Source organism: Micropterus salmoides, unplaced genomic scaffold, assembly GCF_014851395.1.
Source record: "Micropterus salmoides isolate LMB-PRFRI ecotype aquatic unplaced genomic scaffold, ASM1485139v1 Ms_hic_scaffold_21, whole genome shotgun sequence".
In the NCBI taxonomy this organism is placed as follows: domain Eukaryota; kingdom Metazoa; phylum Chordata; class Actinopteri; order Centrarchiformes; family Centrarchidae; genus Micropterus; species Micropterus salmoides.
The window spans coordinates 13135733-13158745 of NW_024041262.1; the positions used below are offsets into that span (position 1 = coordinate 13135733).

Sequence of the window (23013 nt, forward strand, 5' to 3'; positions counted from 1 at the left end):
GGTCATAATATTATGGCTGATTGGTGTGGGCTTACCTTACGTCCGGGGCCTGTAAAACTAAAAATTTACAGACCAGTTACAAATTGATGGTCATCTGTCGCAGAAATATGTATTTCTGAAAAATTGTTTGTCTCCAAGGAAAAACTGCAGGTGCTGTAATGTGTTTTAAGTCTGTGCTGATCTCAGCACAGCAGTCTGTTCTTCATCTTCATTGTATTGTGATGTCATTGACTCTATGCAATGTGGCGTTCTAGAACTCTACGGTTCTATTTTCCTCAGTTCTTCTCTCTGTTATAAGAACCACACTAACAGGGAACATTATTGTACAGCTATGACTTCACTTTTGTCAACAAATCCTATGAAGAGACCAAAACCAACAATGAATTAATCCTAACCAGTATGACCTATGGAGCCCAAGTCGGATGTAGATCTCGACTGTTGTCCAGAAAGATTAAATCCACACAGGGCTGGACTGGGACAAAAAATTAGCCCTGGCATTTGTGGCCCACCAAAATCGGTCGGACACCCCTCACCAGTACACCGCCCCTTCCATTTAGGGGGTCAAATTAGGGGTGTGATGAAACACTGAGACATGACATTGCACAAGATTGGTGCCCATGACTACAAGGCAAGAATATTGTTTAATAATAATGTCTACTATTTAGAAAAAATATTTGTTGATGAAATATTTGATTGGGGGTCTGGGTGTCTTCCCCCAGAAGATTCTGAGCATTAAACACTTAATTTCCTGCATTGTGGAGACATTTTCTACACCAATTTATGGTGGAAATGTTTTTATTTTTATAAATGGAAGCACAAAAGGTGGAAGGTGACAATTCAGAATATAAAAATTTAAGAATGCAGTAATCAGTAGCTTATTATTTTTTAGCTTAAGTTACATTTTTTGGAAAACAGAGAGGTTTCATCTATATTAACAATGCATTGCAGGCTTATTGTGCAAATAAATCTTTCTCATAGCATTTTTATTTATTTTATTTAATTAACATCTCTTGGTGCAAGCTATTTTTCAGAACATTTTTAAGGAATACTTTCAGTAGTGGTGGTTACATGTCCCCAGTGTCCCCAGTGTAAATTACCCTCCCTCCCTGTCCCCTCCCTACAGGTTGAGCTTCTCCATCCTTACCGCTTCACCTCCACTCTCCTCCTGCTCTCTCTCCCTGGGCCCTGTCACTTTGTCCCTCTGCTCTGCATGGTAACACAGCCTCTTCCACTGCCTGGCAGTGTCCACGGCTCGCCTTTACTCCTTCAAGTGCCTGTGCATGCACTACGCATGGTATTGCAGCTGATGTTAAAACTACTGCACCCCCGGTAGCAAACATATCGGTTATTTTCGCGCATTTGCTGGGCTCCATCTGAAGAATGTTTTTTTTTTGGCCTGCAACGCAAGAAACAGAGGGCAGAGGGGGAGGGGGCCAGTAAGAGATGTGATTGGGCCAGCCCAATGTCAGTAGGCTATAGAAAATTACCCAATCGGCCGCTGTCCATGCTTTATGGGCCAATCATTGTCCAATTTTTTAAAAGCATTTTTTTAAAGGTGTGTCGGCCCACCGGGTATTTCCCGGTATGCCAGATTACCAGTCCAGCCCTGAATCAACATCATTGGACTGGGTGACATGTGCACTGAGTTTGTTTGGAATCATTCCACATACATCGTCTTGCTGCCGAAAGTAAAAGCATATTCACGTTACGGTGATTATACGGTTATTTTGAAAAACAGTGTTTGAGTTAATTCTTTCAAGCTCAAGATGAACAGCCTCTGCTTTGCTGGATAAAATCATTGAATGAAAGATCTATATTGAACTTTATTCAAGAAGTGATTGGATTAAGAAGTGTATTGATCTCACCTGGTTGTAGAAGTGACAGTGCCAGTGGGGAAGCGCAGAGGAGGGACCCAGGCTGTGATCTGCCTGGATTATCTCGCCACGGGTTACACAGAGTTCAACAGTTCAACATCTTGTCAGAAAGACAACAGGGATAGATTTACTCACCCCTGATAAGAGCGGAGCATGAGAGACATACAGACAGAGAGGATCTGGAACAGACTCTCAAATGTATTAAAGTTTGTCAATAAGCAGCCAGTTCAACTGACAATCATCTCTCCACTAGCTTTACCATTATGGGAGACCGGGTATGGTTGTAACACTTTTTGCTTCAGAAAGTACCCACATATGTTCACTACAAATAGCACCAATTCAATCCTCTACAAGAATATCACAGACCTCGTGAGTTGATGTCAAATGCATTGTGTTCCCTTGTTACAACCTGCCCCAATAGCAGGGTAGGTTGTAACACATGCTGGGGTAAGTTGTAACAATCACACAAAAGAATCAAAAATAGATGCCACACTGTATGATATGCTTTAAAAACAGGTAGTGATATCAAAGAACAATGTTTCACTCTTGCTGTAACAGACTTTGTCTGATGACTCATTTGCATGAACAGTATGTGTATGTAAATTTATCTTTAGAATAAACTTACTTAAAAGTATACTTAATAAATACTACTACAATGTTCCTAATAAAAGAACTTGAAAGAATTAGTACATCCTTAGGTCTAACTAAAAATAGATGTATGTGTGTGTGTGTCAATGTATGTATATTCTTATTCAGAGTCACAGTCAGTGCTTGAATTGGGCCTGTATTCACCGGTACATATACCAGCACTTCTATATTTTACTCTTTGGCGTACCGGGACTTTTTTTGCGCACAGGCACTTCTCACAAGCTGCCCATACACTTTTCTACCCTCTCCACCGGCGGAGACCGAGTGATGATACACACGCCAAAATGTGTACAACATGTGAATGGGGAGTACTGGTCACAGTGCTGACAAATTAATGCTGGTAACCCTGGAGTGCAGGTTTGGTGGGCCCAGACTGCAAAGGGCACTCTGTAACAATATTAAAATCAAAGAAAGTCCCTAGTTTTATGTTTAGAGGATGGTTGTAACACTTTTTTAAGAACTGTTACAACCCACCCCACCCCTGTCAGCCAATGTTTAACTAGCTGTATTACTATAGTGGATTGAAATTAGAAAGGAAAAAATGTTGTCACATGTTGCCTGAGAAACTATATTTCAATCTAATATAAGTCAAACAATTATATCTGCAATAGTATAGGTATTAAACAAAAAATTGTCTTGGTCAAAAAATTAACTTTCTTACCTCAAAATAATTTTTTCTCTATATATTCTGAATGCACCTCTTTCCAGACTTGATAACCACCATGCTTGATCTGGGAGTAAGTAGGTAAATACAGAAATGATCACCTAACTCCTATCTTATCTCTACTTGGTGGAATTGGTGTTGTTACAACTCTCCCCATGTTACAACCATACCCGGTCTCCCCTATTTCAGCTTCTTATTTAGTTTTCAGATCCAACAAGCTAAAACAATGCCAAGCTATTGAAAATTGCAGCACCTATTCTAAAATGCATTAGATCAATTCTTCTCCTAACCTTAAATTAGGGGTTAATAATTCAGTATTATTAAGGTTATTGATTGTCACACTAGTAGGCTGTGTGGTGCAGCTGTAAATGGTGAGTGCTTGGGAGCGAGTCAATGATTATATTCTTGTTACACAAAATATGTGCCATTTGTTTTGTCATGTCTCCATCCTGCCAGCTGGAAAGCATGCTTCCAAAAGTGGTTTGCTGCTGCGTCTTTTTTTAGCCGCAGCGTTTTGTAGGAGTCCAAACTGACCTGCTGCCCTGCCTGGGTTTGTCAACTTTTCTGAATGACTGCTGGTGTTAGCTAACAGGCCGTTCTGAGCTGGGACTGCGGCACTCAAGCAACAAAAAAGTAGCCCAGAGTAAGCAGTGAGTGTGCAGCGCTTCGGTTTGCAGCCTCGGTGTCAACTTAACGCGTGTGTCCGCCTGGTGGAGCTTGATTTCAGGGACCGACGCACTGCAATGAACCGGTGAGGGTGCAACTGCGTGGAGCAAGTGCAACAACTTTTACTAAAACTCAAATCAAGCCAGAGAGAAACCTATAATGTTTAAGATGCTTTGCTTTTCTGCTTGATCGATGTTTGGATATGGTTATGACAAAATGTTACTTCTGGGGGCATTCATTTGGAATATGCAAGAATATCAACATACATACATAGCTGGTTGCAGATACTGTACATTATTACCTTTTCTCTCCATGATTGTATTTCACTACACATATTTTTATTATTATTAGTCTTCATTTAAATATATAGGCTACTGGCAACGTTTTAATTATGTTGAAGCCTTCCTTTCCACTGTGAGACCTTTCTAAAAATACTAATATCATACTGTGCTTCATTGCAGTACACATATCAAGGTGGCACCACCAAACCAGGCTGCTGGGGGCCCTATTACCACACAGTATTCTTTAATCCTATTATGAGCAATAGTGAAAGATAACATTAGTGGTGTTACTGGTGTCAAATCAAAACAACAACAAAAAATTTAATGTGAAATTACTGTAATACAGTGTGAGTGAATGGTCTTGATCAGACCTTCAAAACAGTTGATAACAGTCTCTTTGTGCATTGTGTACCAGCGGATCTGCTACACTGGAGCACTATAAAGCAGCCATGTTGCTGAGTGGTGTTGGTGATGCTCTGGGATACAGGAACCAGCTGTGGGAGTACAATGAGTCGGGACCAGCCATTCACCAGGTCAGTGCAAGACCAACATAGACAGTGGGTTTGTGGTAAAACTAAACCACTGCTAAAATGTCTAGCCTTGTCCTTTCTATCCTTGCAGGAACTGAAGGAGCTTGGTGGTCTGAAGAACATCAAGGCTGAGCTCCCTGACTGGCCAGTGAGCGACGACACAGTTCTTCATCTGGCAACGGCTGAAGGGCTGGCAACTGGTGAGGTTAAAATGACATTGAACCCATTTTCTGTCTCTCCTGTGCTTGTTTTGTTTCACACAAGGAATTGATTGGATTGATCTGATAGTCAGTGCCGCGCTGATGAGGCCTCATCAGGACACACAAACACCACACCCTCCGCCTCATGAGACTCAACTAAAGGTTAAATCTAATTTCCAGTCTTGCCTTGATTTGCTGCTCTATTACAGCTCTACACAAGTGGAAGGAAAATGGTAGAAATTCAACTTGACCTTTAGTGTGATAAGGCAAACAACCAGCCTTTTTAACCGACCCATTACATCTTTGAAAATGATTATATGAACAACGCCTGCAGTTTGAACAAGATGTCTCCTTCATAGGGAAGACGGGGGAGGAGCTCATGCACGAGGTGGCTGCTCGATATGTAGAGGGGATGAAAGACATGGACGGGAGGAAACCAGGGCCCTCAAGCATTCTGGGTGAGACAAAGTAATCATTTTAAAATCAAATTTATTGTAAGTGATGGCAGAGATCTGACTTACTTACATTTGCTCTTTTAGGAGTCTCCCAGCTGAAACCTGGACATGAAGGGGGCTACAGAGTGCCATATAACCCAGAGGGGACGGGCTGTGGCGCGGCCATGAGGTCCATGTGCATTGGCCTCAGGTAAGACACTTATATATAATAACTGAGTGCATTTGCATTCAATGTTCTGTCTTTTGCCTGAGCTCTTCATGGGTTTGGTTTTGTTTGTTTTTTTAAATTGTCATTGACCTTGCAGTGTTGTTCTCCCGAGCAGGTATTTTAATGACTCACTGAGGGATACGTAGAGAAAAGAAAACATGTTACAAATTGATTTAAGTAGGGTTTTGATGCGCTTTATGGTAAAATGCACATGTAAACACCTATCCACTAAAAGACAGTAAGGAACCCAGATTCACCCCTCACATTCAGACACATACATCCAGTACAGTTATCAGTTTGCTTTTGAATGTGCACACAGTTATAGCAGTGCAAAGACAGCATTACAGTAGTTTCACCTGGTAACATGAAGGAGTTTCTCTAAATCTTATTATGTTTTAAAGTGATAAACTGTGTGTGTGAAGTGTGAATTAATTTCCTCACTCTGGTTTTTAGGACTTTTAGGACAAAAAGTATCTCAGTCTTATCTCAGAAAGCATTGAGGGAACAAATTATTTTTTTTATTGTCGATAAATCTTGATGGTTTAGTCCGTAAAATGTTGAAAAGAAGACAACAAGCTAATCTTTAGATTGGAATCTGAGAGTGTGTGATATTTGTGCTAAAAACATGATTTAAAGGATTAATTTAACAAAATGAATTATTCATTTTGTTAAAAAAATCAGCTAATTAATAAAGCCACAAATCGTTTCACATTTTGTTGTCAGGCAGGTTCTCTTCATCTTCACTTAGGATGATGATGCTCTTATCCAAAGTAATTTATAATAAATGCAGCCGTGTAATACTTTCTTCACTAAGCAGAAAATAACAAATAACAATGGAGTTCCAGGGTTAAAATGTAAGGTATTAAAAGAAGTAATTAGTGTAAACACAATTTGTATCCAAAAGTGGTCCAGAATGCTTAAACCTATTTCTTTGCTGTGTGATGGACCTCATGAGGTTTATTGAGAAAACGTCAGCTAAATATCCTCCATAATAAATGCTGATAAGAACGTTAATACTTTGCCCCCACCAGGTATCCAAAGCCCGACCAGCTGTTGTCGTTGGTGGCGGTTGCAGTGGAGACAGGCAGGATGACCCATCCTCACCCCACTGGTTTCCTGGGAGCCGTAGCATCGGCCCTTTTTACTTCATACGCCGTCCAGCGCAGGCCAATCACGACTTGGGGTCTAGGCCTTATCAACGAGGCCTGTCCAATAGCAAAGAGCTTTGTTCAAGGTCGAGGCTTCGCGGTGGAGGAGACGGAGAGAGACTGGGGCTACTTCTGTGACAAGTGGCAGTGGTATGAACTGCTGAAATCAGGCTTTGTTAGGCTGTCATGTCAAATTCAGGTTTCCAGCATCAGCAACTTTCTGTTAACCTATTTCAGTCTCAAGGCTTATATGTTATGGCATGAGATTTGTACTAAAATGTCACGGGTTCAGTTCAGGTCAGCAACACTGAACGCATTTTTATCATAAGGTATTGCTCCAATATAAGAGACATACACAAATTACTTATCACATATTACTTACTTGTCTACCTTAAAGGATGTGTATATATATCTATATATACTGTTGACATAAACAGCTGTGTCCACCACATCTACTAAATGATATGATGACAGGATGTCTATTAACCTTCAAATGAGTCATTTCTTTCACTTCTGGAGAATGTCATTACACTGGAGGATGGTGTGAATGTCAGGAAAATCTCTTACTTATGTCCACAGGTACCTGGATTTGAGGGGCATCTCTAACGGGGTGGGGCCTGTGATTTGGCCCTCCTCCTACGGCCCAGCTGAGAGAGACGACGCCTACAAGAGCTTCAGCCTGTCGGGATGGGCGGGACGCAGTGGCCACGATGCTCCGATGATAGCGTTGGACGCCCTGCTGGGGGCGAGTTCAGATTGGGAGGAGCTGATGAGCAGAGCGGGCTTCCACGGAGGTCAGAGATTCAAACAAGAAAATGTCTTTGTCTTGGCATTCTTATATCTTGCTCTAAACTTAATCCCACCAAACCGTTACCAAATCTCAAACATCTGTAGCCTAAACGTAAGTATTTTTAACTTTATACCTAAACTTCACCATCCCTACAGTAATTCTTAAATATAGTCTGTTTTAATATTAAGCAAGGTCTTTTCCCCTAAACCCAGCCTTTAGCTTGAAAATCATAGCACCTCTACTCATAAACCAGGTGGACTTAAATAATTAATTTTTGCATTTATGCAAACATTCCTCTTATCTTGTTTTAAACAGTGTTCCCAGCTGCTATCTCATCTACAGTCAGGACACTTTTTTGCTCAGACAAGCCATATGGCCTAAACTCTAATTGGTTTTCATCTGTCATTGTCTTGAGGACAGAAGCAGCTTTGTAGAGGCGCCACAAATGAGGTAGAAAGGAAACTTCTTTAGTCATTACTACAAAGGCTGGCATTAACAAAACTCTGCTTATGAACCCTGGGAATTTAAGTCATCATATCAGATGGTCTGATTTGGTGCCATAGCTGTGATAGTTACTGTGATACAACAGTACATTTGCAAAGATTAATACGCCCTCCCTTTGCAGTAGATGGAAAACCCAGTATCTCAAATCACACTCCTCCTATTGCTGTGATCATTTTGTAAGAGAAAGGTTTGTGGTGTAAAGGGTTAAAAAAATAAATAAATTACTGATACATATTTTTGTCATCTGAGTCAGATTTACAGTTTCCAATCATTAAATAATGTGTGATAAACAATTTGTCTTTCCTAACGTAAATAAATAAGGTATCTGTGTTAGAATATATTCAATAATTGTCAGCCTACCTAAAGCTGATAAGAGTATCATGTTAATGTAGTTGAAAGACCTCTGGAATATATTTTAAACCATGGTTTTGTTTAATTTAAACCTGGGTTATGTGATTTTTGTGAATACAACAATGACATATGTATAAATTTGACTTTGTAAAGCAAGACAATGAAACGTTTTTTAACAACTTCCACTGTGTTTGCAAAGAATGTATTACAGTAACCCAACTAGCAACATAGATCTAACATATGCTAACATGATCTACTGGTCTTACCAGACCAAGTAAGGCTGTTGCAGCAAAATCTCAGTGTGTAATAAATTGAGTATGATTTAATTTTACTCCTTTATGTATTCAAGTTTTCATTTGTAAAGGTAGGAATGTGTTTTTCCCAGAAAAAGTAACTTAGTCTCGTTTTAAGTCAACAGCGATCTTATTAGCCAACAATTAAATCCATTTACATGTCCAGAATAGATATGGAGCAACATTAGCATTCATTTGGAGTCTGTTTCTGGCCCCCCGGCACACACAAGTCCAATATTGACTCTCTCTTAACTTTCTTTTTGGTCACCAGCAAATCCTGAGAAAAATATCTGTCTCTTTAGCTAATAAATGCTCCACTGTATACATTACTAGCTAGTAGCTAACTGTCTGTCTGTGGTGAGACTGAAGCAAAACATTAATGGTGCAGGCAAAAAAAAACCCACAAACAAAAGATGCTAAAAGCTCCATAGCTGAAAAGAGATGGGTGAATATTGTCCTTGTTTATTACTATGAGCGACCCCATTCATGCTATACAAAACTTTTGATATGTTGTTGATATAACAATATTTACTATAGTTGCTTAAAACCCCATAATTGATAATATTTACACTAGACTTCTGCGTCATTAGAGGACTTACTATGCTCATGCTGTTCTCTATTTCCTGCCCAGGCGACAGTGACAGCACAGCAGTGATTGCCTGCTGCTGCTGGGGTCTTCTGTACGGCACCCAGGGGGTCCCTGAAGGCAACTACTCCAACCTGGAGTACCGGAACCGACTGGAGCGCAGCGCAGAGCAACTCTATGCCCTGTCACACTGCCACCACAGCCAGCTGCACTGACAGTGTCCAAGCATCTTGAACTGAGGCCATGCAGACACATTGACATAGAGCTAGTTGGCATTAGTTAGTGCATCAATCTAGAGTGGTGTTATCTTTTTCTATGTTCCATCTACTCATTCGTCAAGTGATTTGAATTGATGTATATGAACTGTGCTATATAAACTTGCCTTGCTCTCACAAAGTGTGGTGTCATATTAGCCTGAAGGGGAAGCCGTGTCCCACTAACCCAAAGAGTCATCTCTGCCACAAGGACTGTGTGCCTCATGATGTTGACACTGAAGCTGGTGTATAAAGAGGGCGCCACCTAGTGAACGTTTCAAATTAACATGCAAAGTTGCACCACTGAGTGGAACGAATTCAAGCTAATGAGAATGTGGAAAGAATGCAAAAAGTTCCCTATGAGGTAATTACTTCGTTTTGTCAGCCTGACATAATAGCGAATGCCTAGTAAGCTTCAAATTAAATGTGCTCTTGTTATTGTCTAATGAAAAATACACTTCTGTGTCTCATACTTATTTCCTGCAGCACAGAGCAGAACTGTAACTGCAATACTCTAGACAAGCACAATTATTACAATAAAAGAAACTAACAAAGCTTTGTAGTTGAGTTGAAAACTTTATTTTTTTGGTCATTGTTGTTTTAATATTTTTTTTGTCTTGTCCATTTTTTTTATTAATTGTATTTCCTACAGGAGAGAAGAAGGACAAAGGGGTAGTTTTAACTACTGGATCGAGTTAAAGAAAAATGATTTGCTAAAAAAACCCTCTTCAAATCCCTCCTTTTATGCTGTATTCATCCCGCAACAGTCTGTTTCACATGTGTGTCACAGTACTTACAAAACCCCACAAGGCTTAAAACATATTGCCTACTGACGTTTTTCATCCCCCCCCCGACCCACTCCGACTGGTCCACCCAGCAAGGTGCCTCATGTCTCCAAAAACTTGAAGTTGGAGAGGATAGCAGGATGGCGGCAGCAGCAGGGGTCGGACACTGCTGTAGTCGTCTGCCACTTTCATCATTAGCATTAAGAAGGTCCTCCTTGCCTGGGGCTGACACCGAGGTTTGTACCCATGACGAACATTACAGCAGAAGAATAAGGTGCTGTGAGACTTCTTCTCTCCTCTGTACGATCCTGTCAGTTTTTTTATGGGTCGCGTTCAGTCTGGGCCTCACATCCAGCAGGCAGTGGGGATGTTGGGGCTCATTCCTGGGAACAGTTTGGGAGGAGGAGGAGGGGAGGGGGGAGGGGAGGGGAGGGGCAGATGGGGTTTAGTTTCCAGGCGGATGGAAGGAAGCAGGGTGTGTTTGTACCTGCATTGCTGTGGGAGGTAAACAAAAACAAAAACTATAAATGCTATACTTCAAACCACATAGAATCTGAGTAGTCTTTATTCGCTCAAGGGAAGGATTTTACTTTGCTTCATGTTTCGTACCTTGTGGATGTCCTATGTAAAAGTGTTGGTGTGCTCCTTGCTGAGGTCCGTGCTGGGGGTGCTGGGGCACTGACCCAGGGCCCTGCTGAGGGGGCGGCTGCAACATCACTAACTGGGGCTGACCATGGCCCCCCGAATGGTGGGGACCTGACATGGCTCCCTGTACGTGGGCCTGGCGGGACAGGAGAGTGATAAATCAAGTTTAGATCAAGATAAAACTTTCCAAGTTAAGCAAAACTTCAAAAGGAAAAAATAAATAAATAAAAAAAAATAATCACATTTTCATGCAAAATGTATAACTAATTTGCAGTGAGGCACAAAAAAGGTACATTAACCACACAGCAGAAAACGTATCAGCACTGTGGATCTATACCGGTGTTAGCTGTCCCAGGGGATATGTTTGTGGGATGCCCTGGTGGCTGTGGATGCTGTAGCCTTGAATGGGGTAAGAGCCCTGTGGAGACGTGTGGCCCGGCTGCATGTTGGGTGGGGTGGGTGCTGACAGGGGACCTGAGTGGTACAAGGACTGGGGCTGTGGGCCTGACTGGGCATTCTGAAAGGAGAGATCACAATGTCAAATGTTAAGAAATAATAAATGAATCACAATACCTGCATCCCAGAGGCTGGATCCCCTGAAGGACATGGCCCACGAAAGTGAGTCCTTTAAAGGACCTGAATGCTCCACTAAACCTTCTCCCCACATGAGACAAAGTAGTGGTGTGTTTTTCTCCACTCCTATTGACTACATTTCCAAGTTTATCACCACAGAAGCCACAAATACCAGTGTGCACTGTAAATACGGGTATTATGGAAGTTACACTAGTTTTTGAAATTGGCAAATGTGTCTTGGTATATTTTGGGAAATCCAAGCAGTCCTGTATGGGGTATCTCACCTGTCCAGGGCTAGGTGCGGCGTGCTGGGGAGGGGGCTGATTGCCTGTTGGGGTACTGGAGGGCTGAGGCTGATGAACTGCACCCGTGTGGTGGGAGAAGGACTGTGGCGCTACACAGAAAAAGACATCATCAGTATGAAGATGTGTCTTTATGCTGTTGTTTCACTGTCAATATTATAGTAAAACTCTTAATGGAAGGATGACATTTACTATTAGTATTCGGCTTGCATAAGACATTTTGTGTTTCACATCAATCATTCAGCAGGTTTCGTTCCACTCACCGTAGATTCCCTGCTGTGGGCCCTGAGGTCCATCTCCCTGTGAAGGGAACTGGGGGCCTCCTGGGGGTCCCAGAGCTTGCGGATGGGGACCCCCACCTTGACCTATCATCCTGGCCCCACCCTGCAGCATGGAGTACATCGGCTGGAGAAGGGGGATGGAAGATAAGAACGATTAAGCAAATTATTATATCTGTTTTATATGTAGAGGTAAATGTTAATCTCTGCTGATTAAGCGATCAGCAACAGATAATCAAATGATCTTTATTTTAATGCTACTGAAAACATTCTGCTAACCAGTTGAAACCTGAATTATAAAATGAGTCTAGACGTCCTACCTGCCCAGGGTAGGGTGTCATGGCCTGGATGACCTGCTGCTGGCTGTACTGCTGTGGGTTGTACTGAAGGTAGGACTGAGGGTAGGGGGACGCTACCAGTGGGGCCCCAGCTGCTGACGCTGCAGCTTGCATCATGGGGGCTGCTGAAGTACCATGGTCAGAGCGCTGAGCCACTACTGAGCCTGGTGGAGGCAAATAATTATCAAAAACAGCAGTGATGCAGAGGGAAAAAACATTACACATCAAACATACAGATACAGTGAGATGTTTTTAAATTTAAAAGTTGATGTCACTGCACTCTCGGTACAGAAACAGTGGTAAAGGCACAATTTAAGGTTCAACTGAAAGGCTCCAGTGTCAGCACTCTGTTCACTCAAGTGGATTTCATGCTCTTGACAAGAGTTGACAGGACATTAATTTTAGAAGCACTAAAATGGAAACAACAAATTAAATAAAACCACAGACTTACAGGACTAGAGCGAAAAATGCTGCATTTACCTTTGTTCCTGGGGTATTTTCCCTGGCTGACTGTGGACATGGTGTACTGGAACATTTGTGGGGGCTGAAAAAGAGAAACGGTCAGTAGTCAACACAAGAAAAACTGCTTTGTCTGCATTGTGAGGAGTAATTTAAAGCTCAAGCTCTTAGTCAGTCAAAAGAAAATTACTGCCATATATTTCAATAAGTCATATAATTTCAGTATTTTTTAAAGCAAAAGTACAGCTTCTCAGATGGGAATATTTGTGGATTTTTTTTTACATTTTTATGATAAAATCCTAAAAAAAAAGTAGACCTATGAAAGTGTCACACTTGGCTCAGGAAAACTGTCATGGGCAGTTTTATATTATCTGTGACTTTTTACAGATTAAATTGTTGAGAAAATAATCAGCATATTCAGATTAATCGATAATAGAAATAAATTGTTGTAGCCCTAATAACTTCTAGTCTAATGTAACTGGTCAGTCAAGCTGCTGTACTAAATTTGTGTTTAGATTTTCCATGAAATGAAAACAACAGTAAATTTAAATTTGTTTCTAAAATCATGAATACAAATGCTAACGTGCCTGGTATGATAAATTAGTTAGGTTCATCGTGTTGTTGTTACGTGCCAACAATTTGTACCAAGGTGTAAATGTCTTTGGTAAGCGACAACTAACGTTTTTCTGTCTCATGTACCTGCACAGAGTGGATCTGTGATACATAGGAGAGGTAGGGAGTGTTGTAGAGTTGTCCCTGTCCACCTGGGTGCTGAAGGACCACTGGGCTTGGAGGAGTTGGCCGAGGTGGGGTGGGCGCAGTGTTGGGCTTCGTCTGCATGATAATACAACCACAGGAAAATAAATATGCATGTCACCCACGTAACCCACAGGGGGGTTCAACACATTATTTCTCAGTATAGCACCATTTCCTACATATGTTACAATAAGTGAAATAATAAGACGGTGCCAATGGGTTGTTCACTATAAAATTAACTATAAAATATATGCTGCAATAAGTATTTGGACAAAACAATTTTTGTGTGTAGTTTTTGATATCATGGGATGAAATTAACTGCACTTTAATAAATTCCCTGATCTACATGTACTACACAAGTACCACTCTACTAGTTGTAGCCAAGATAATGATTTGCCTTCCCATTTCAAAGATTTATCAGGAATACTGCCTTACCATAGGCATTTGAGGTTTGACAGGGTTGAACTCTTTAGCGTTGGGATTTAAGGTTGATTTCTTTACTTGGCTAGAGGATATTGAAAAAAGAAACATTAACATATGACAATGACAGTGACACAAGTCAGTTAAATAGAAACTCTTTACGGGAAAATCTAAATCCTTTTTAAAACTCACTCTGGCATGCCCTCTGGCCGCTCCGTTGTCTCAGACCTGGCGTCGTCACTACCTGGGGTCCTGGCTGGCTGCGGGACGGCCGGTGAATGCCTGTCTGAAACGGGTGCTGTCGTGGCAGCTGTTGTGGCGCCGGGTGTAATCGCGGGGTCCTTGGTGGGGTCTTCCGGGGCTGGTGAAGGCTGAGGTTGGGAAGGATTAGAAACTGGAAGCTGAGCTTTGGGCTCTGATTCAGGATGAGCGTCTGATAACAAGGGTTTGGCTGCACTGGGTTGGGCAGCATCGCTGATGGCAGGAGGGGTTGCTGCTGCTGGGGAGCTGGGAGAGCTAGAGCTGCCTCCACTCGCCTGGAGCTGAAAAAAGAGAGGAAGATGAGGATAGATAGGTAAATAAGAAGGAATGGGGGCGATTGCAAAATAGAAAAAAGTAAGGAAAGATTTAGCAAACAGATAAATGTAATTAAATGGAGCCTCACATATTCCACTAAAGGCACAGACCTTTTTCCTGCTTTTGATCTGGAGACACTTCATGTTACTGGAATTTTAACCTACCACATCTAGTGACTGAGCAGCCAATAGCCACTAGATAAATGTCCGTAAGCAGAGAACATGTCCAATAAAATGGATCTATAACAGATTTGCAATTATACAATATTAAGTTTTAGTAAATACTTTGCACAAGTATTTTCCTTACAGAATCTTATGAATCAAAATGTTGAGACATGAGACATGTCTGAACTTCACCTCTTCCACCCGGGGGTAAAAAGTACAACAGTAAATAGTCACACACTGCAAACAACTGCACTATAGAAAGCAGAATATACAACTAATTTTACACTACGAAGCATTGCATTAAAAAGTGAGTATACTATCATTAACATACTGTCCTGACCTTCACAGCATCCTGTGAAGATTGAGTAAACCAACAGGTATTTAATGTTATCTGAAATATGTTAATGGTCACAACCAAGTGAATAACACGAGGAAGAGAATAAAAAAACAGACGTCATCTAACATCAGTGATGTCCGAGGTCACAACCTCTTGATTGGTCACAGATTTTCTCATTTCACGCTTCACGGAAAGGAAACTGCAGTCTTACCCTGAATTCCTTGCCAAATTTCCGCAGCTCTTCAATCTGCGACCTTTGACCTGAGGGAGCTGGTGCAGGAGAGAAGCAACCAAGGTTAATGTGAAATGTGACAATGGCAAACGCAGTGCATGCTGTCAAAAACACACAGGATATGCAATTAGGCAAGTGTATTGTATGTCCTCTGACTCGTGGCCAATTTAAAAACAAAACAAAACATATTTCCAGCATTTAGCTGCTACCAATTTAAGGTCTTGTACACACACCTTTAGTGCTCTTGCTTTCCTCTGTGCTGCTGGGGCTCTCGGTGGCTGAGCGTTCTTTCGCAGCTGCGCCAAGGATCTCATTCACTAAAGATGAGACACACGACAAACTAATTAGTTGTATCGCTTCATTAGAATCCACCTTCAAAAGTTGTTGCTCACTGCTATGAGGTGACTCGTTTCTCATTGGGGCAGATGAAGCTTGTGTCATTACAGAAAAAATGGTTTTGACTTTGATTTTAAACTCTTAACGATAAAACAAAACGACAGACGAGACGGTACCATCTACGGGGAAAAGTGGGGCGGGGCCAGACGTCTTCTGGGCAGGCATGGAGACAGACGATGTGTCCAAATAAGGCATGTCCTGGCAAGAGCCTGATTTAGGAGAGCGAGTTGCTGCAAGGGCAGAACAAGGAAAAATAAAGGTTAGGTTTTAGACAAGATCCATTATAATATTATATTATAGAAGAGGAATTTGTAACAGCAGTGGACTGAATGTACCTGTGGACTGAGAGTGAGAGTTTGACGTGCGGACTGTTCTGCTCGACTGTGGAGGTCTTTGGGCTTTAGGCGATGTTCTGGCAGAGACTAAAACGCACAAAGCAAAATATTTACAATCTGTCACAATTCGTGCTGCCTTAGCACAAGTGTTCTATCACAAGTTCACACACTTACCTCCATTTACAGGCCTGCCAGCGTCAGACAGCGAGTGTGGGAGTGAGTGGGAATGAGAAACTGTGTGTCCGTGTGAGGCGGGGGAGCTGGCTGGTGATGGGGCAGTGGAAGCAGAGGTTGGCGTGGGTGCTGGTCCTCCTGGAGAGCCCGGGCCTGGGCTTGGGCTTCCCTGGGGGTGGTGGGCAGCATAGGCCCCGCCTCGGCCTGACAAGGGGCTGCTTCTCTCTGAGGGGGAGGCGCCGGGCTGGGGCCCGGCCGCAGAAGGCAGTGGGGGTCTTGGGGAAGAGGAGGATGGAGGGGTGGAGCGATAACCTGTGCTTAGACGATTGTGGGGTGAAGGTCCTCCAGGGCCTCTCTCAGCTCGCTCCCGGTTCATCTCTCTCTGGCGTTGAGGTAATGGAATGTACTTGCCTTCCCTGAAAGACAAAGATAATACACATCACCTATAAGCTGAATTGAAAGCTCCACAATAGTCACTTAGGGGACCTAAGAATGAGATTGTTTTGTCAACTGCTTCCAAACCATTTCTAAAGTCAAGAATGAACTTTGAACCCCAAAACTGGCAAGAAGTCTTTAAAGTGTTCAGAAATATTATTATTTGAATATTTTTTCTGTGGCTTACTGGTTATCACCATTTATACAATTTCTCCTAGACATTTCCATCTTGCTGTTGGTCTTAATGTTTGACTCACAGGTTTAACAGGTTTTTGTCTGTTTTAGCGGCCATGTTTTTACCATTTGAAGTAATTTAGCTCGTTTATTATTTCACCATTTTAAATTATACTTGATTTTCCATCTTAAGTGTCACTCACTTATTGAATCTGCCTCCTTCAGTTCTCTTCACACCCACAGACATAACATTATCTGTTGCAAACACATCTACTTGTAACGTAATCCCTTTGTGTTTCTCTGATAAATGCTACACTGTGTCGCCTAACCCGGGCAGCCCGCTGAAGTAAAGTGAATGTGTGGGAAACACTGAATGAACCCTGTTTTTTACAAACCAAATCTTCAGCAGTCTCTCCCTCCATGTTGTTACAGACTGTGAGTAGACGCAGAGGGAGGGGCGGGGCTGCACGATGAGGGTGAGAGAGAGGAGCAAACGCTGGCAAGACTTTACGGAAACATTAACTCAACATCAAACTATATTGGTATAAACTATAAAAAGTGTCTAATTTTATATGTCTTTTGAAATTATATCAGTATACCTCATTATACCGATATACCGCCCAGACCTAACTTGAACAGAAGAGAGCCGTTGTTTTTACAATGACATGTCAAAATTTCTGCTGTGACAACGACCTACGGATCACACTGTATTACAGTTAGGTGGATTGTAATCTAAAATGAGACAAATACCACTAACTACATGCCCAAGAAACAAGTGGCCCCTCCCAACCTGTTGCTGGCTCCAGGGCTGTCTCGGCCCCTTTCGCGCTCTCTGTCACGGGGGCTCTCACGGCCCCTCTCGCGATCGCCGCCATCCCGCACCACAGCGCTGTACTTGTCCTCCTCAGTTTTGCACTCATCATTTTCCAGGCCGACTCGATGGCGATACTGGGGGCTAGACTCAATCTCACTGGCCAGGCGAGCAGCGCGTGCCTCCCTCTGTCGGAAGACCTCGGAGTTGCCCTTCTCCAGTGGCACACTGCAGGACAGCAGGAGGAAGGTGAGACAAAGAAACATGTTTTCCTGCTCTCTGCTTTAAGTTGAATTGACTAGTGAGGTCAGCAGGAGTGGTACAGTATGTGGTAAGAATGACAACCTGTAAACTCCTGGTCAACAATGACATAAGTGGACAATACTGCCATTTAAGGATGATAGTATTGTAAAATGTCTATGAAGATTCTCAGTCATCCAGGTCATAGTTATCCAACGAAGGTTAAAATCATGGGCAACTGGACTTGGTTGAAGCTACTGGAAGACGTTTCGTCCCTCATCCAAAGGACTTCTTCAGTTCGGACTGACTGGCAGGGAAACTCAGCTATTTAACCTCAGTGGGGTCGTTGGCCCGGGGCATCGATACGGCTGGTTCGTTAGTGTTCCTTGTTGCTGTGACGACAGTCGTTACAGTCGTTAAGACTACCTGTGGCCAAGACTGAACGACCATCGTTGGTATCTTCACCTGAGGCCAATAGGTTACGTTTGAGTTTCCTGGGAAGTGATGAAAGGACAGCATTGCAAGTGGGGGATAAGTGGTGGCGTAGACCCCCTCCCCTGTTCAATGACGGCTTCTCAACCCGGGTGTAGATGGCTTCCTTGACACCTCTTTCAAACCATCCATCTTCTCTGTCTAAAATGTGCACCTGGTGGTCCTCAAACAAGTGTCCTCTGTCCTTCAAATGTAAGTAGACTGCAGAGTCTTGACCTGAGGAGTTGGCTCTTCTGTGTTGAGCCATGCGTTTGTGTAGTGGTTGTTTAGTCTCCCCGGTATCGATGACCCGGGCCAACGACCCCACTGAGGTTAAATAGCTGAGTTTCCCTGCCAGTCAGTCAGAACTGAAGAAGTCCTTTGGATGAGGGACGAAACGTCTTCCAGTATCTTCAACCAAGTCCAGTTGCCCTTGATTTTAACCTTCGTTGGATAGTATTGTAAACAGATTCTCACTTTTAATTTGTAATTATACCAGAGATGCTGCCAAAAGTACAATACAAAAGATATATATGTAAAGTCTCACTACTCAGAGTACCAACTTCCAATTTTTTCTCCTGGTCTCCTTGCAAAAACTTTTACAGTAATCTTAGTAATAATAATTTATCAAGAAATGGTGAAAGCAATGAATCTATGTGGAAACTTACGTATACATGGAGAGGCTGGAATCATATGTTGACGTGACTCCGTATTTCACTTCATTGTAACGGAACATCTCATTGGCATCCCAACCATTGGACTTAAGAAGAAAAAAAACAAAACAATTAAAAAAGGGAGATTATTGGTGTGGATAAATAATTGGTGTTTATAATAATGCTTAATAAGTACAACAGTTTAAAAATTTTTTTATTTCTTGTGGCATATCAGACTAATGGGTTAAAAAGATTGAGTATGAATGATCAACTGAAAAAAACACTGTATGTGTATATATAAAAAGTACGTTAGTTGGTGTTTCTGTATGGGTTAAAGAGACAGTGCAACTCACAGCATCATTTTCCAGATCATAACTCTCTCCATTGCTGTCTCCTCCCTCCCATCTCTGCAAGACCTTCTCCTTGTGATCTCCATTGATGCGACTAGAGCTGATGGCTGTGTCTGTGAAGGTGTCTAAAAGCAAAGAAAAAAAAGAAAAAGTGTTACCTTTGGCAAGAGTTTGTGCCCACCTGCATTTGGGTCTGATTCAAACCATGACATTATGTAACATTGTTATTATTTGCTTACTTCTAACCGTACTGCAAAAAACTGGAGCCTAGACTTCAAATCAATTATTTTCTCTCCCCTTTTCACAAAATCAAGAGGCAATTTAAACCAGCCAAACAAAGTCAGCTCAGAGACTTTACTCCTTGTTATTCGAACTGTGCACTTTGTCAAAATTTACAACACTTGGAAAACCAGTTACTATAACTCAAGGATGCTCTTAGCATGAACGCAATCTAATGCTTACTTTCAGTCCTCTTTTCTTTTTAAAAGAGGAACTACATGTCTTCGCTACAAATGCACTGCAGGTCTGTGAAGAACTTGTATTTGTTTCTTTCCCTGTTACCCTGGCCCCCCAGCATGTGTGTGTTTGTACCTCTGGTGGCAAAGTTGAGGTCAACATCTCTGCAGATCATAGTCACCAGGTCCGAGGGGCTGAAGATCATGGTGTCAGTGATTTCCTCCCTCCGTGGCGGAGCTGATGTTGGGCCCTCCTCCTCCTTGCTGCGTTTGTGTACAGCGTCCACAGCCAACTCACACTAAGGACCAAACATTGGGATGGCAGCAGAAATTTGAGGACTGTGTGAACTCACAGAGCAGAAATTAAACAATTAAAAAAAAAAAAAAAAGACACATTTTTCCTTGACATAAGTTTACCGTTATAGTGACAGGATTACTTGCAGAGCTTCATTAAATTGGCACAGGGAAGTGCATACCTTTGTGCTCAACATGAGCTTCTTACCCGAGAACTGAGAGTCTTGAATATGCCTTCAAATACACTGCCATTCTTCACTCTTATGTCACAGGTGGAACCCTGAGAGCGAGAAAGATTTTGTTAAGGACCTTGTTTCACCAGAAAAGTAAGTCAGAAACAAATTGCTATTTAGATCAGTGACACACCCAAAACTAGAACAGCATTTGCGGATTAAACATATTTTGTACACTGCGCAGTGTGCTTCTTTACAGACAAAAGTAATATATGGCAGTTTTTCATGGCCAGATGGAACAAGGATTTAACCCTATTTCAGCTGCTGTAAGTCTTCACTACCATTCATTTCCTACAATAATCATCCTGGTCTGAGAAGTAAGTAAGTGAAATGTTTTTGTATAGTGCTTTTTACAGCAAGTGCTTTAACAAAGCAGTATATAACATACAAGAAAGAAATCAAAGAAGATGAAGTGACCTCCAGAAGAACACTGTTAACAAGCTAAATGACTTACCACAACAGCTGTGAGGAAATGAAGCATTCTGGCATTGTTGTACACACCCTCGAACACCTGCAGATGGAAAAGGGTTTAAAGTATCCATCAAGAGACGTTTCACTAAGACAAGACATAAAAACTTGTCAGCATCGATATACTCACAGGAGATGACTGGAATGACGGCTTTGCAGAAGTTCGATTCCTGTGAGAAACAGCACAGTTAAAATGCCTTTGTCTGCTTAGAAGACAAAGGAGAATAACTTGTTTTTTAAGGACAGTTAAAGCAGTGACTATTCCACATTGCTCATTTACAACATATGGCTAGTTGAGAAGTGGACAAGCTTACATAGGACGCCTGACGAGTTCCCAAATCAGCATTCCTACTGCACATAAGACTTGTTCTCTAGAATCACCTATTGTGAATATAAACCTTATTGATACTGTCAAACTTTATGGCTTAGAGCAAAAACAGTGGCATCTGAACAGAGGCATTTTTATAAGGAGGTATGGTGTCGTATTATTTTCAGCCTTAAAGAAAACTTCAATATTAGTTAACATCAGGAAAAGCATGTTTGAGTTTTACTGTTCCCTTTAAAAATATTTAATGTCTTCAAGAAATAAAAGGAAGAGGTACAGCCACATTTAAACCATGTCAACATTTAGACTTGAATTGAAAACGTTGATTAGAGCAAACTTTCATCTTCATACATGCAACAAAAAGGTATTGAGATCAATGTGGATGAAACCTCCATAAAGAATGATCAAATGGGATGATATTGCTGCTAGTCACATACACGGTTACAAAACAAAGACTGAGACAAGAGTTTAGTAAACACACACTCCTCTCAGATTCACGCCACACATGACCTTGTGCTGGCCCTAAAATATATTCATTATTAATTATAACGTTTCTTTATCGTGCTTTCTTTAGCTACAAAGACGTGTTGTCGTAAAAATGTTTTTATTTTTATCAAAACACCAACGTCCTTTCTCTGACAGGACAGATAAACTTCGTTTCGCCTGTATGCTAATCTGCTCCTCTTTGCTTTCACCAAACTTGGACCCACCTCACTTTTTTGTCTTGGGTTCAATTTGAGGATTCTGATTGGCCCACAATCACTGTCAATCAAACACAAACTAATCTCATTGGCCTTGAGATAAGCTTCTATTTCCGAGACACACCCACAGCGCTTTAACCGGTAGGCCTCTGAGTCACAAGACAATCCCCGGACTGTCCTAACAGCACATCCCCAGCACGCTTACCTCCCGGCCGGTGTCCTGTTCCCGCTGTTGATGCCGCTGACTGGAGACGACATTCCACCGGGGCCCGTGGTCCCGTTAGACGCTTTTCTCCCGCCTGAGCCGGGTTGCTGCTGTTGTTTCATCATCGTGAAGCGTAGACAGTAACTGTTACAAAGTGTAAGCTAACTTATAAGAAACACTGAAACCTGTCGACGTGAAGCGAACTATCTTTAGCGATATCGCCTATCCCGAGGAGCGCAGAGCCGGTGTAACCTCACTAAGACCGGCTACTGGAGCTAATCTTGCTAACACCACTGACTTGTGGCCTAAAACGTAAAGGCAAAATACCTCACTATTTTAATTAAATGTAACTAAACAAATCCCCCTAACTATCTAGTGTATAACCACAGCGGTTGTGTCAAAGCAAGCGACTAATAAAATTACACGCGTTTCCGTGTAATTACTTAGCAGCAGCTAAAGTTAGCTGAGTTAGCATTAGCTTTGATCTTCACTTCGCTTCCCTCCGGGATTTACTTTCTTCTCTGTCGCGTCGCCTTGACTCCGGCACCGCTGACCCTTCCGTTTAAAAAACAAGCTATCAGTGTTACTGTCAGTTGCCTCAGGAAGTTAAGATTGTTCAGGTTTCTTAGTGAAAACCTGCTGCGGTCGGTCAACACCACCTCTCGGTAGGTTCACTTGACTCAATCCGCGCGCGACTGACTGGAAACCGGCTGGGAGGGGGGAGGGGGCGTTGACGTGCGCGTGCGCCTTCGGCCTACTAGGGAGCCGGAGTGACGTGTGCGTTGAATCGATACTTGATAATGATTTCGTACTAAGGGAACTCTTTGGTTATTGATAACTTACTTTATAATTTTGTATGGAGAAATACAACACTCTATGTTAGAACATCAGTAGGCTATTAATGAACTCCTATGGTGGCTTCTTTATTTCTCTACCCTTTTTACATAGCCTACAGTAGCCTATATGCTCTACCCTC

At 42.1% G+C, this 23013-nt stretch overlaps 2 protein-coding genes across 4 annotated transcripts; one reads left to right on the forward strand and one right to left on the reverse strand.

The window, feature by feature from the left end:
• Window positions 1-3437: 3437 nt before the first annotated feature.
• On the forward strand, window positions 3438-10006 carry adprh (ADP-ribosylarginine hydrolase). 2 transcript variants are annotated; one of them, XM_038735476.1, is made up of 9 exons: window positions 3438-3557; window positions 3691-3937; window positions 4549-4666; window positions 4755-4863; window positions 5223-5321; window positions 5403-5508; window positions 6558-6824; window positions 7254-7468; window positions 9244-10006. In XM_038735476.1, the coding sequence occupies exons 2-9, from the start codon at window positions 3930-3932 to the stop codon at window positions 9411-9413; spliced, it is 1092 nt and encodes a 363-aa protein (XP_038591404.1). In that variant the 5' UTR covers window positions 3438-3557; window positions 3691-3929; the 3' UTR covers window positions 9414-10006. The 2 variants fall into 2 exon arrangements, with proteins under 2 accessions (XP_038591404.1, XP_038591405.1); XM_038735477.1 differs by having other exon boundaries at window positions 3451-3557; window positions 3772-3937.
• A 2-nt stretch (window positions 10007-10008) lies between these two features.
• LOC119915759 (ataxin-2-like protein) lies at window positions 10009-22746 on the reverse strand. Of its 2 annotated transcripts, none has more exons than XM_038735475.1 (23): window positions 22038-22746; window positions 20937-20976; window positions 20793-20849; window positions 20314-20385; window positions 19948-20110; window positions 19360-19481; window positions 19022-19113; window positions 17622-17870; window positions 16223-16638; window positions 16049-16135; window positions 15830-15943; window positions 15551-15634; window positions 15297-15355; window positions 14201-14550; window positions 14024-14093; window positions 13532-13666; window positions 12854-12917; window positions 12356-12537; window positions 12021-12162; window positions 11740-11849; window positions 11220-11399; window positions 10847-11018; window positions 10009-10620 (listed from the first exon to the last, which is right to left on the reverse strand). In XM_038735475.1, the coding sequence occupies exons 1-23, from the start codon at window positions 22160-22162 to the stop codon at window positions 10583-10585; spliced, it is 3123 nt and encodes a 1040-aa protein (XP_038591403.1). In that variant the 5' UTR covers window positions 22163-22746; the 3' UTR covers window positions 10009-10582. The 2 variants fall into 2 exon arrangements, with proteins under 2 accessions (XP_038591403.1, XP_038591402.1); XM_038735474.1 differs by having other exon boundaries at window positions 10009-10732.
• Window positions 22747-23013: the final 267 nt, after the last annotated feature.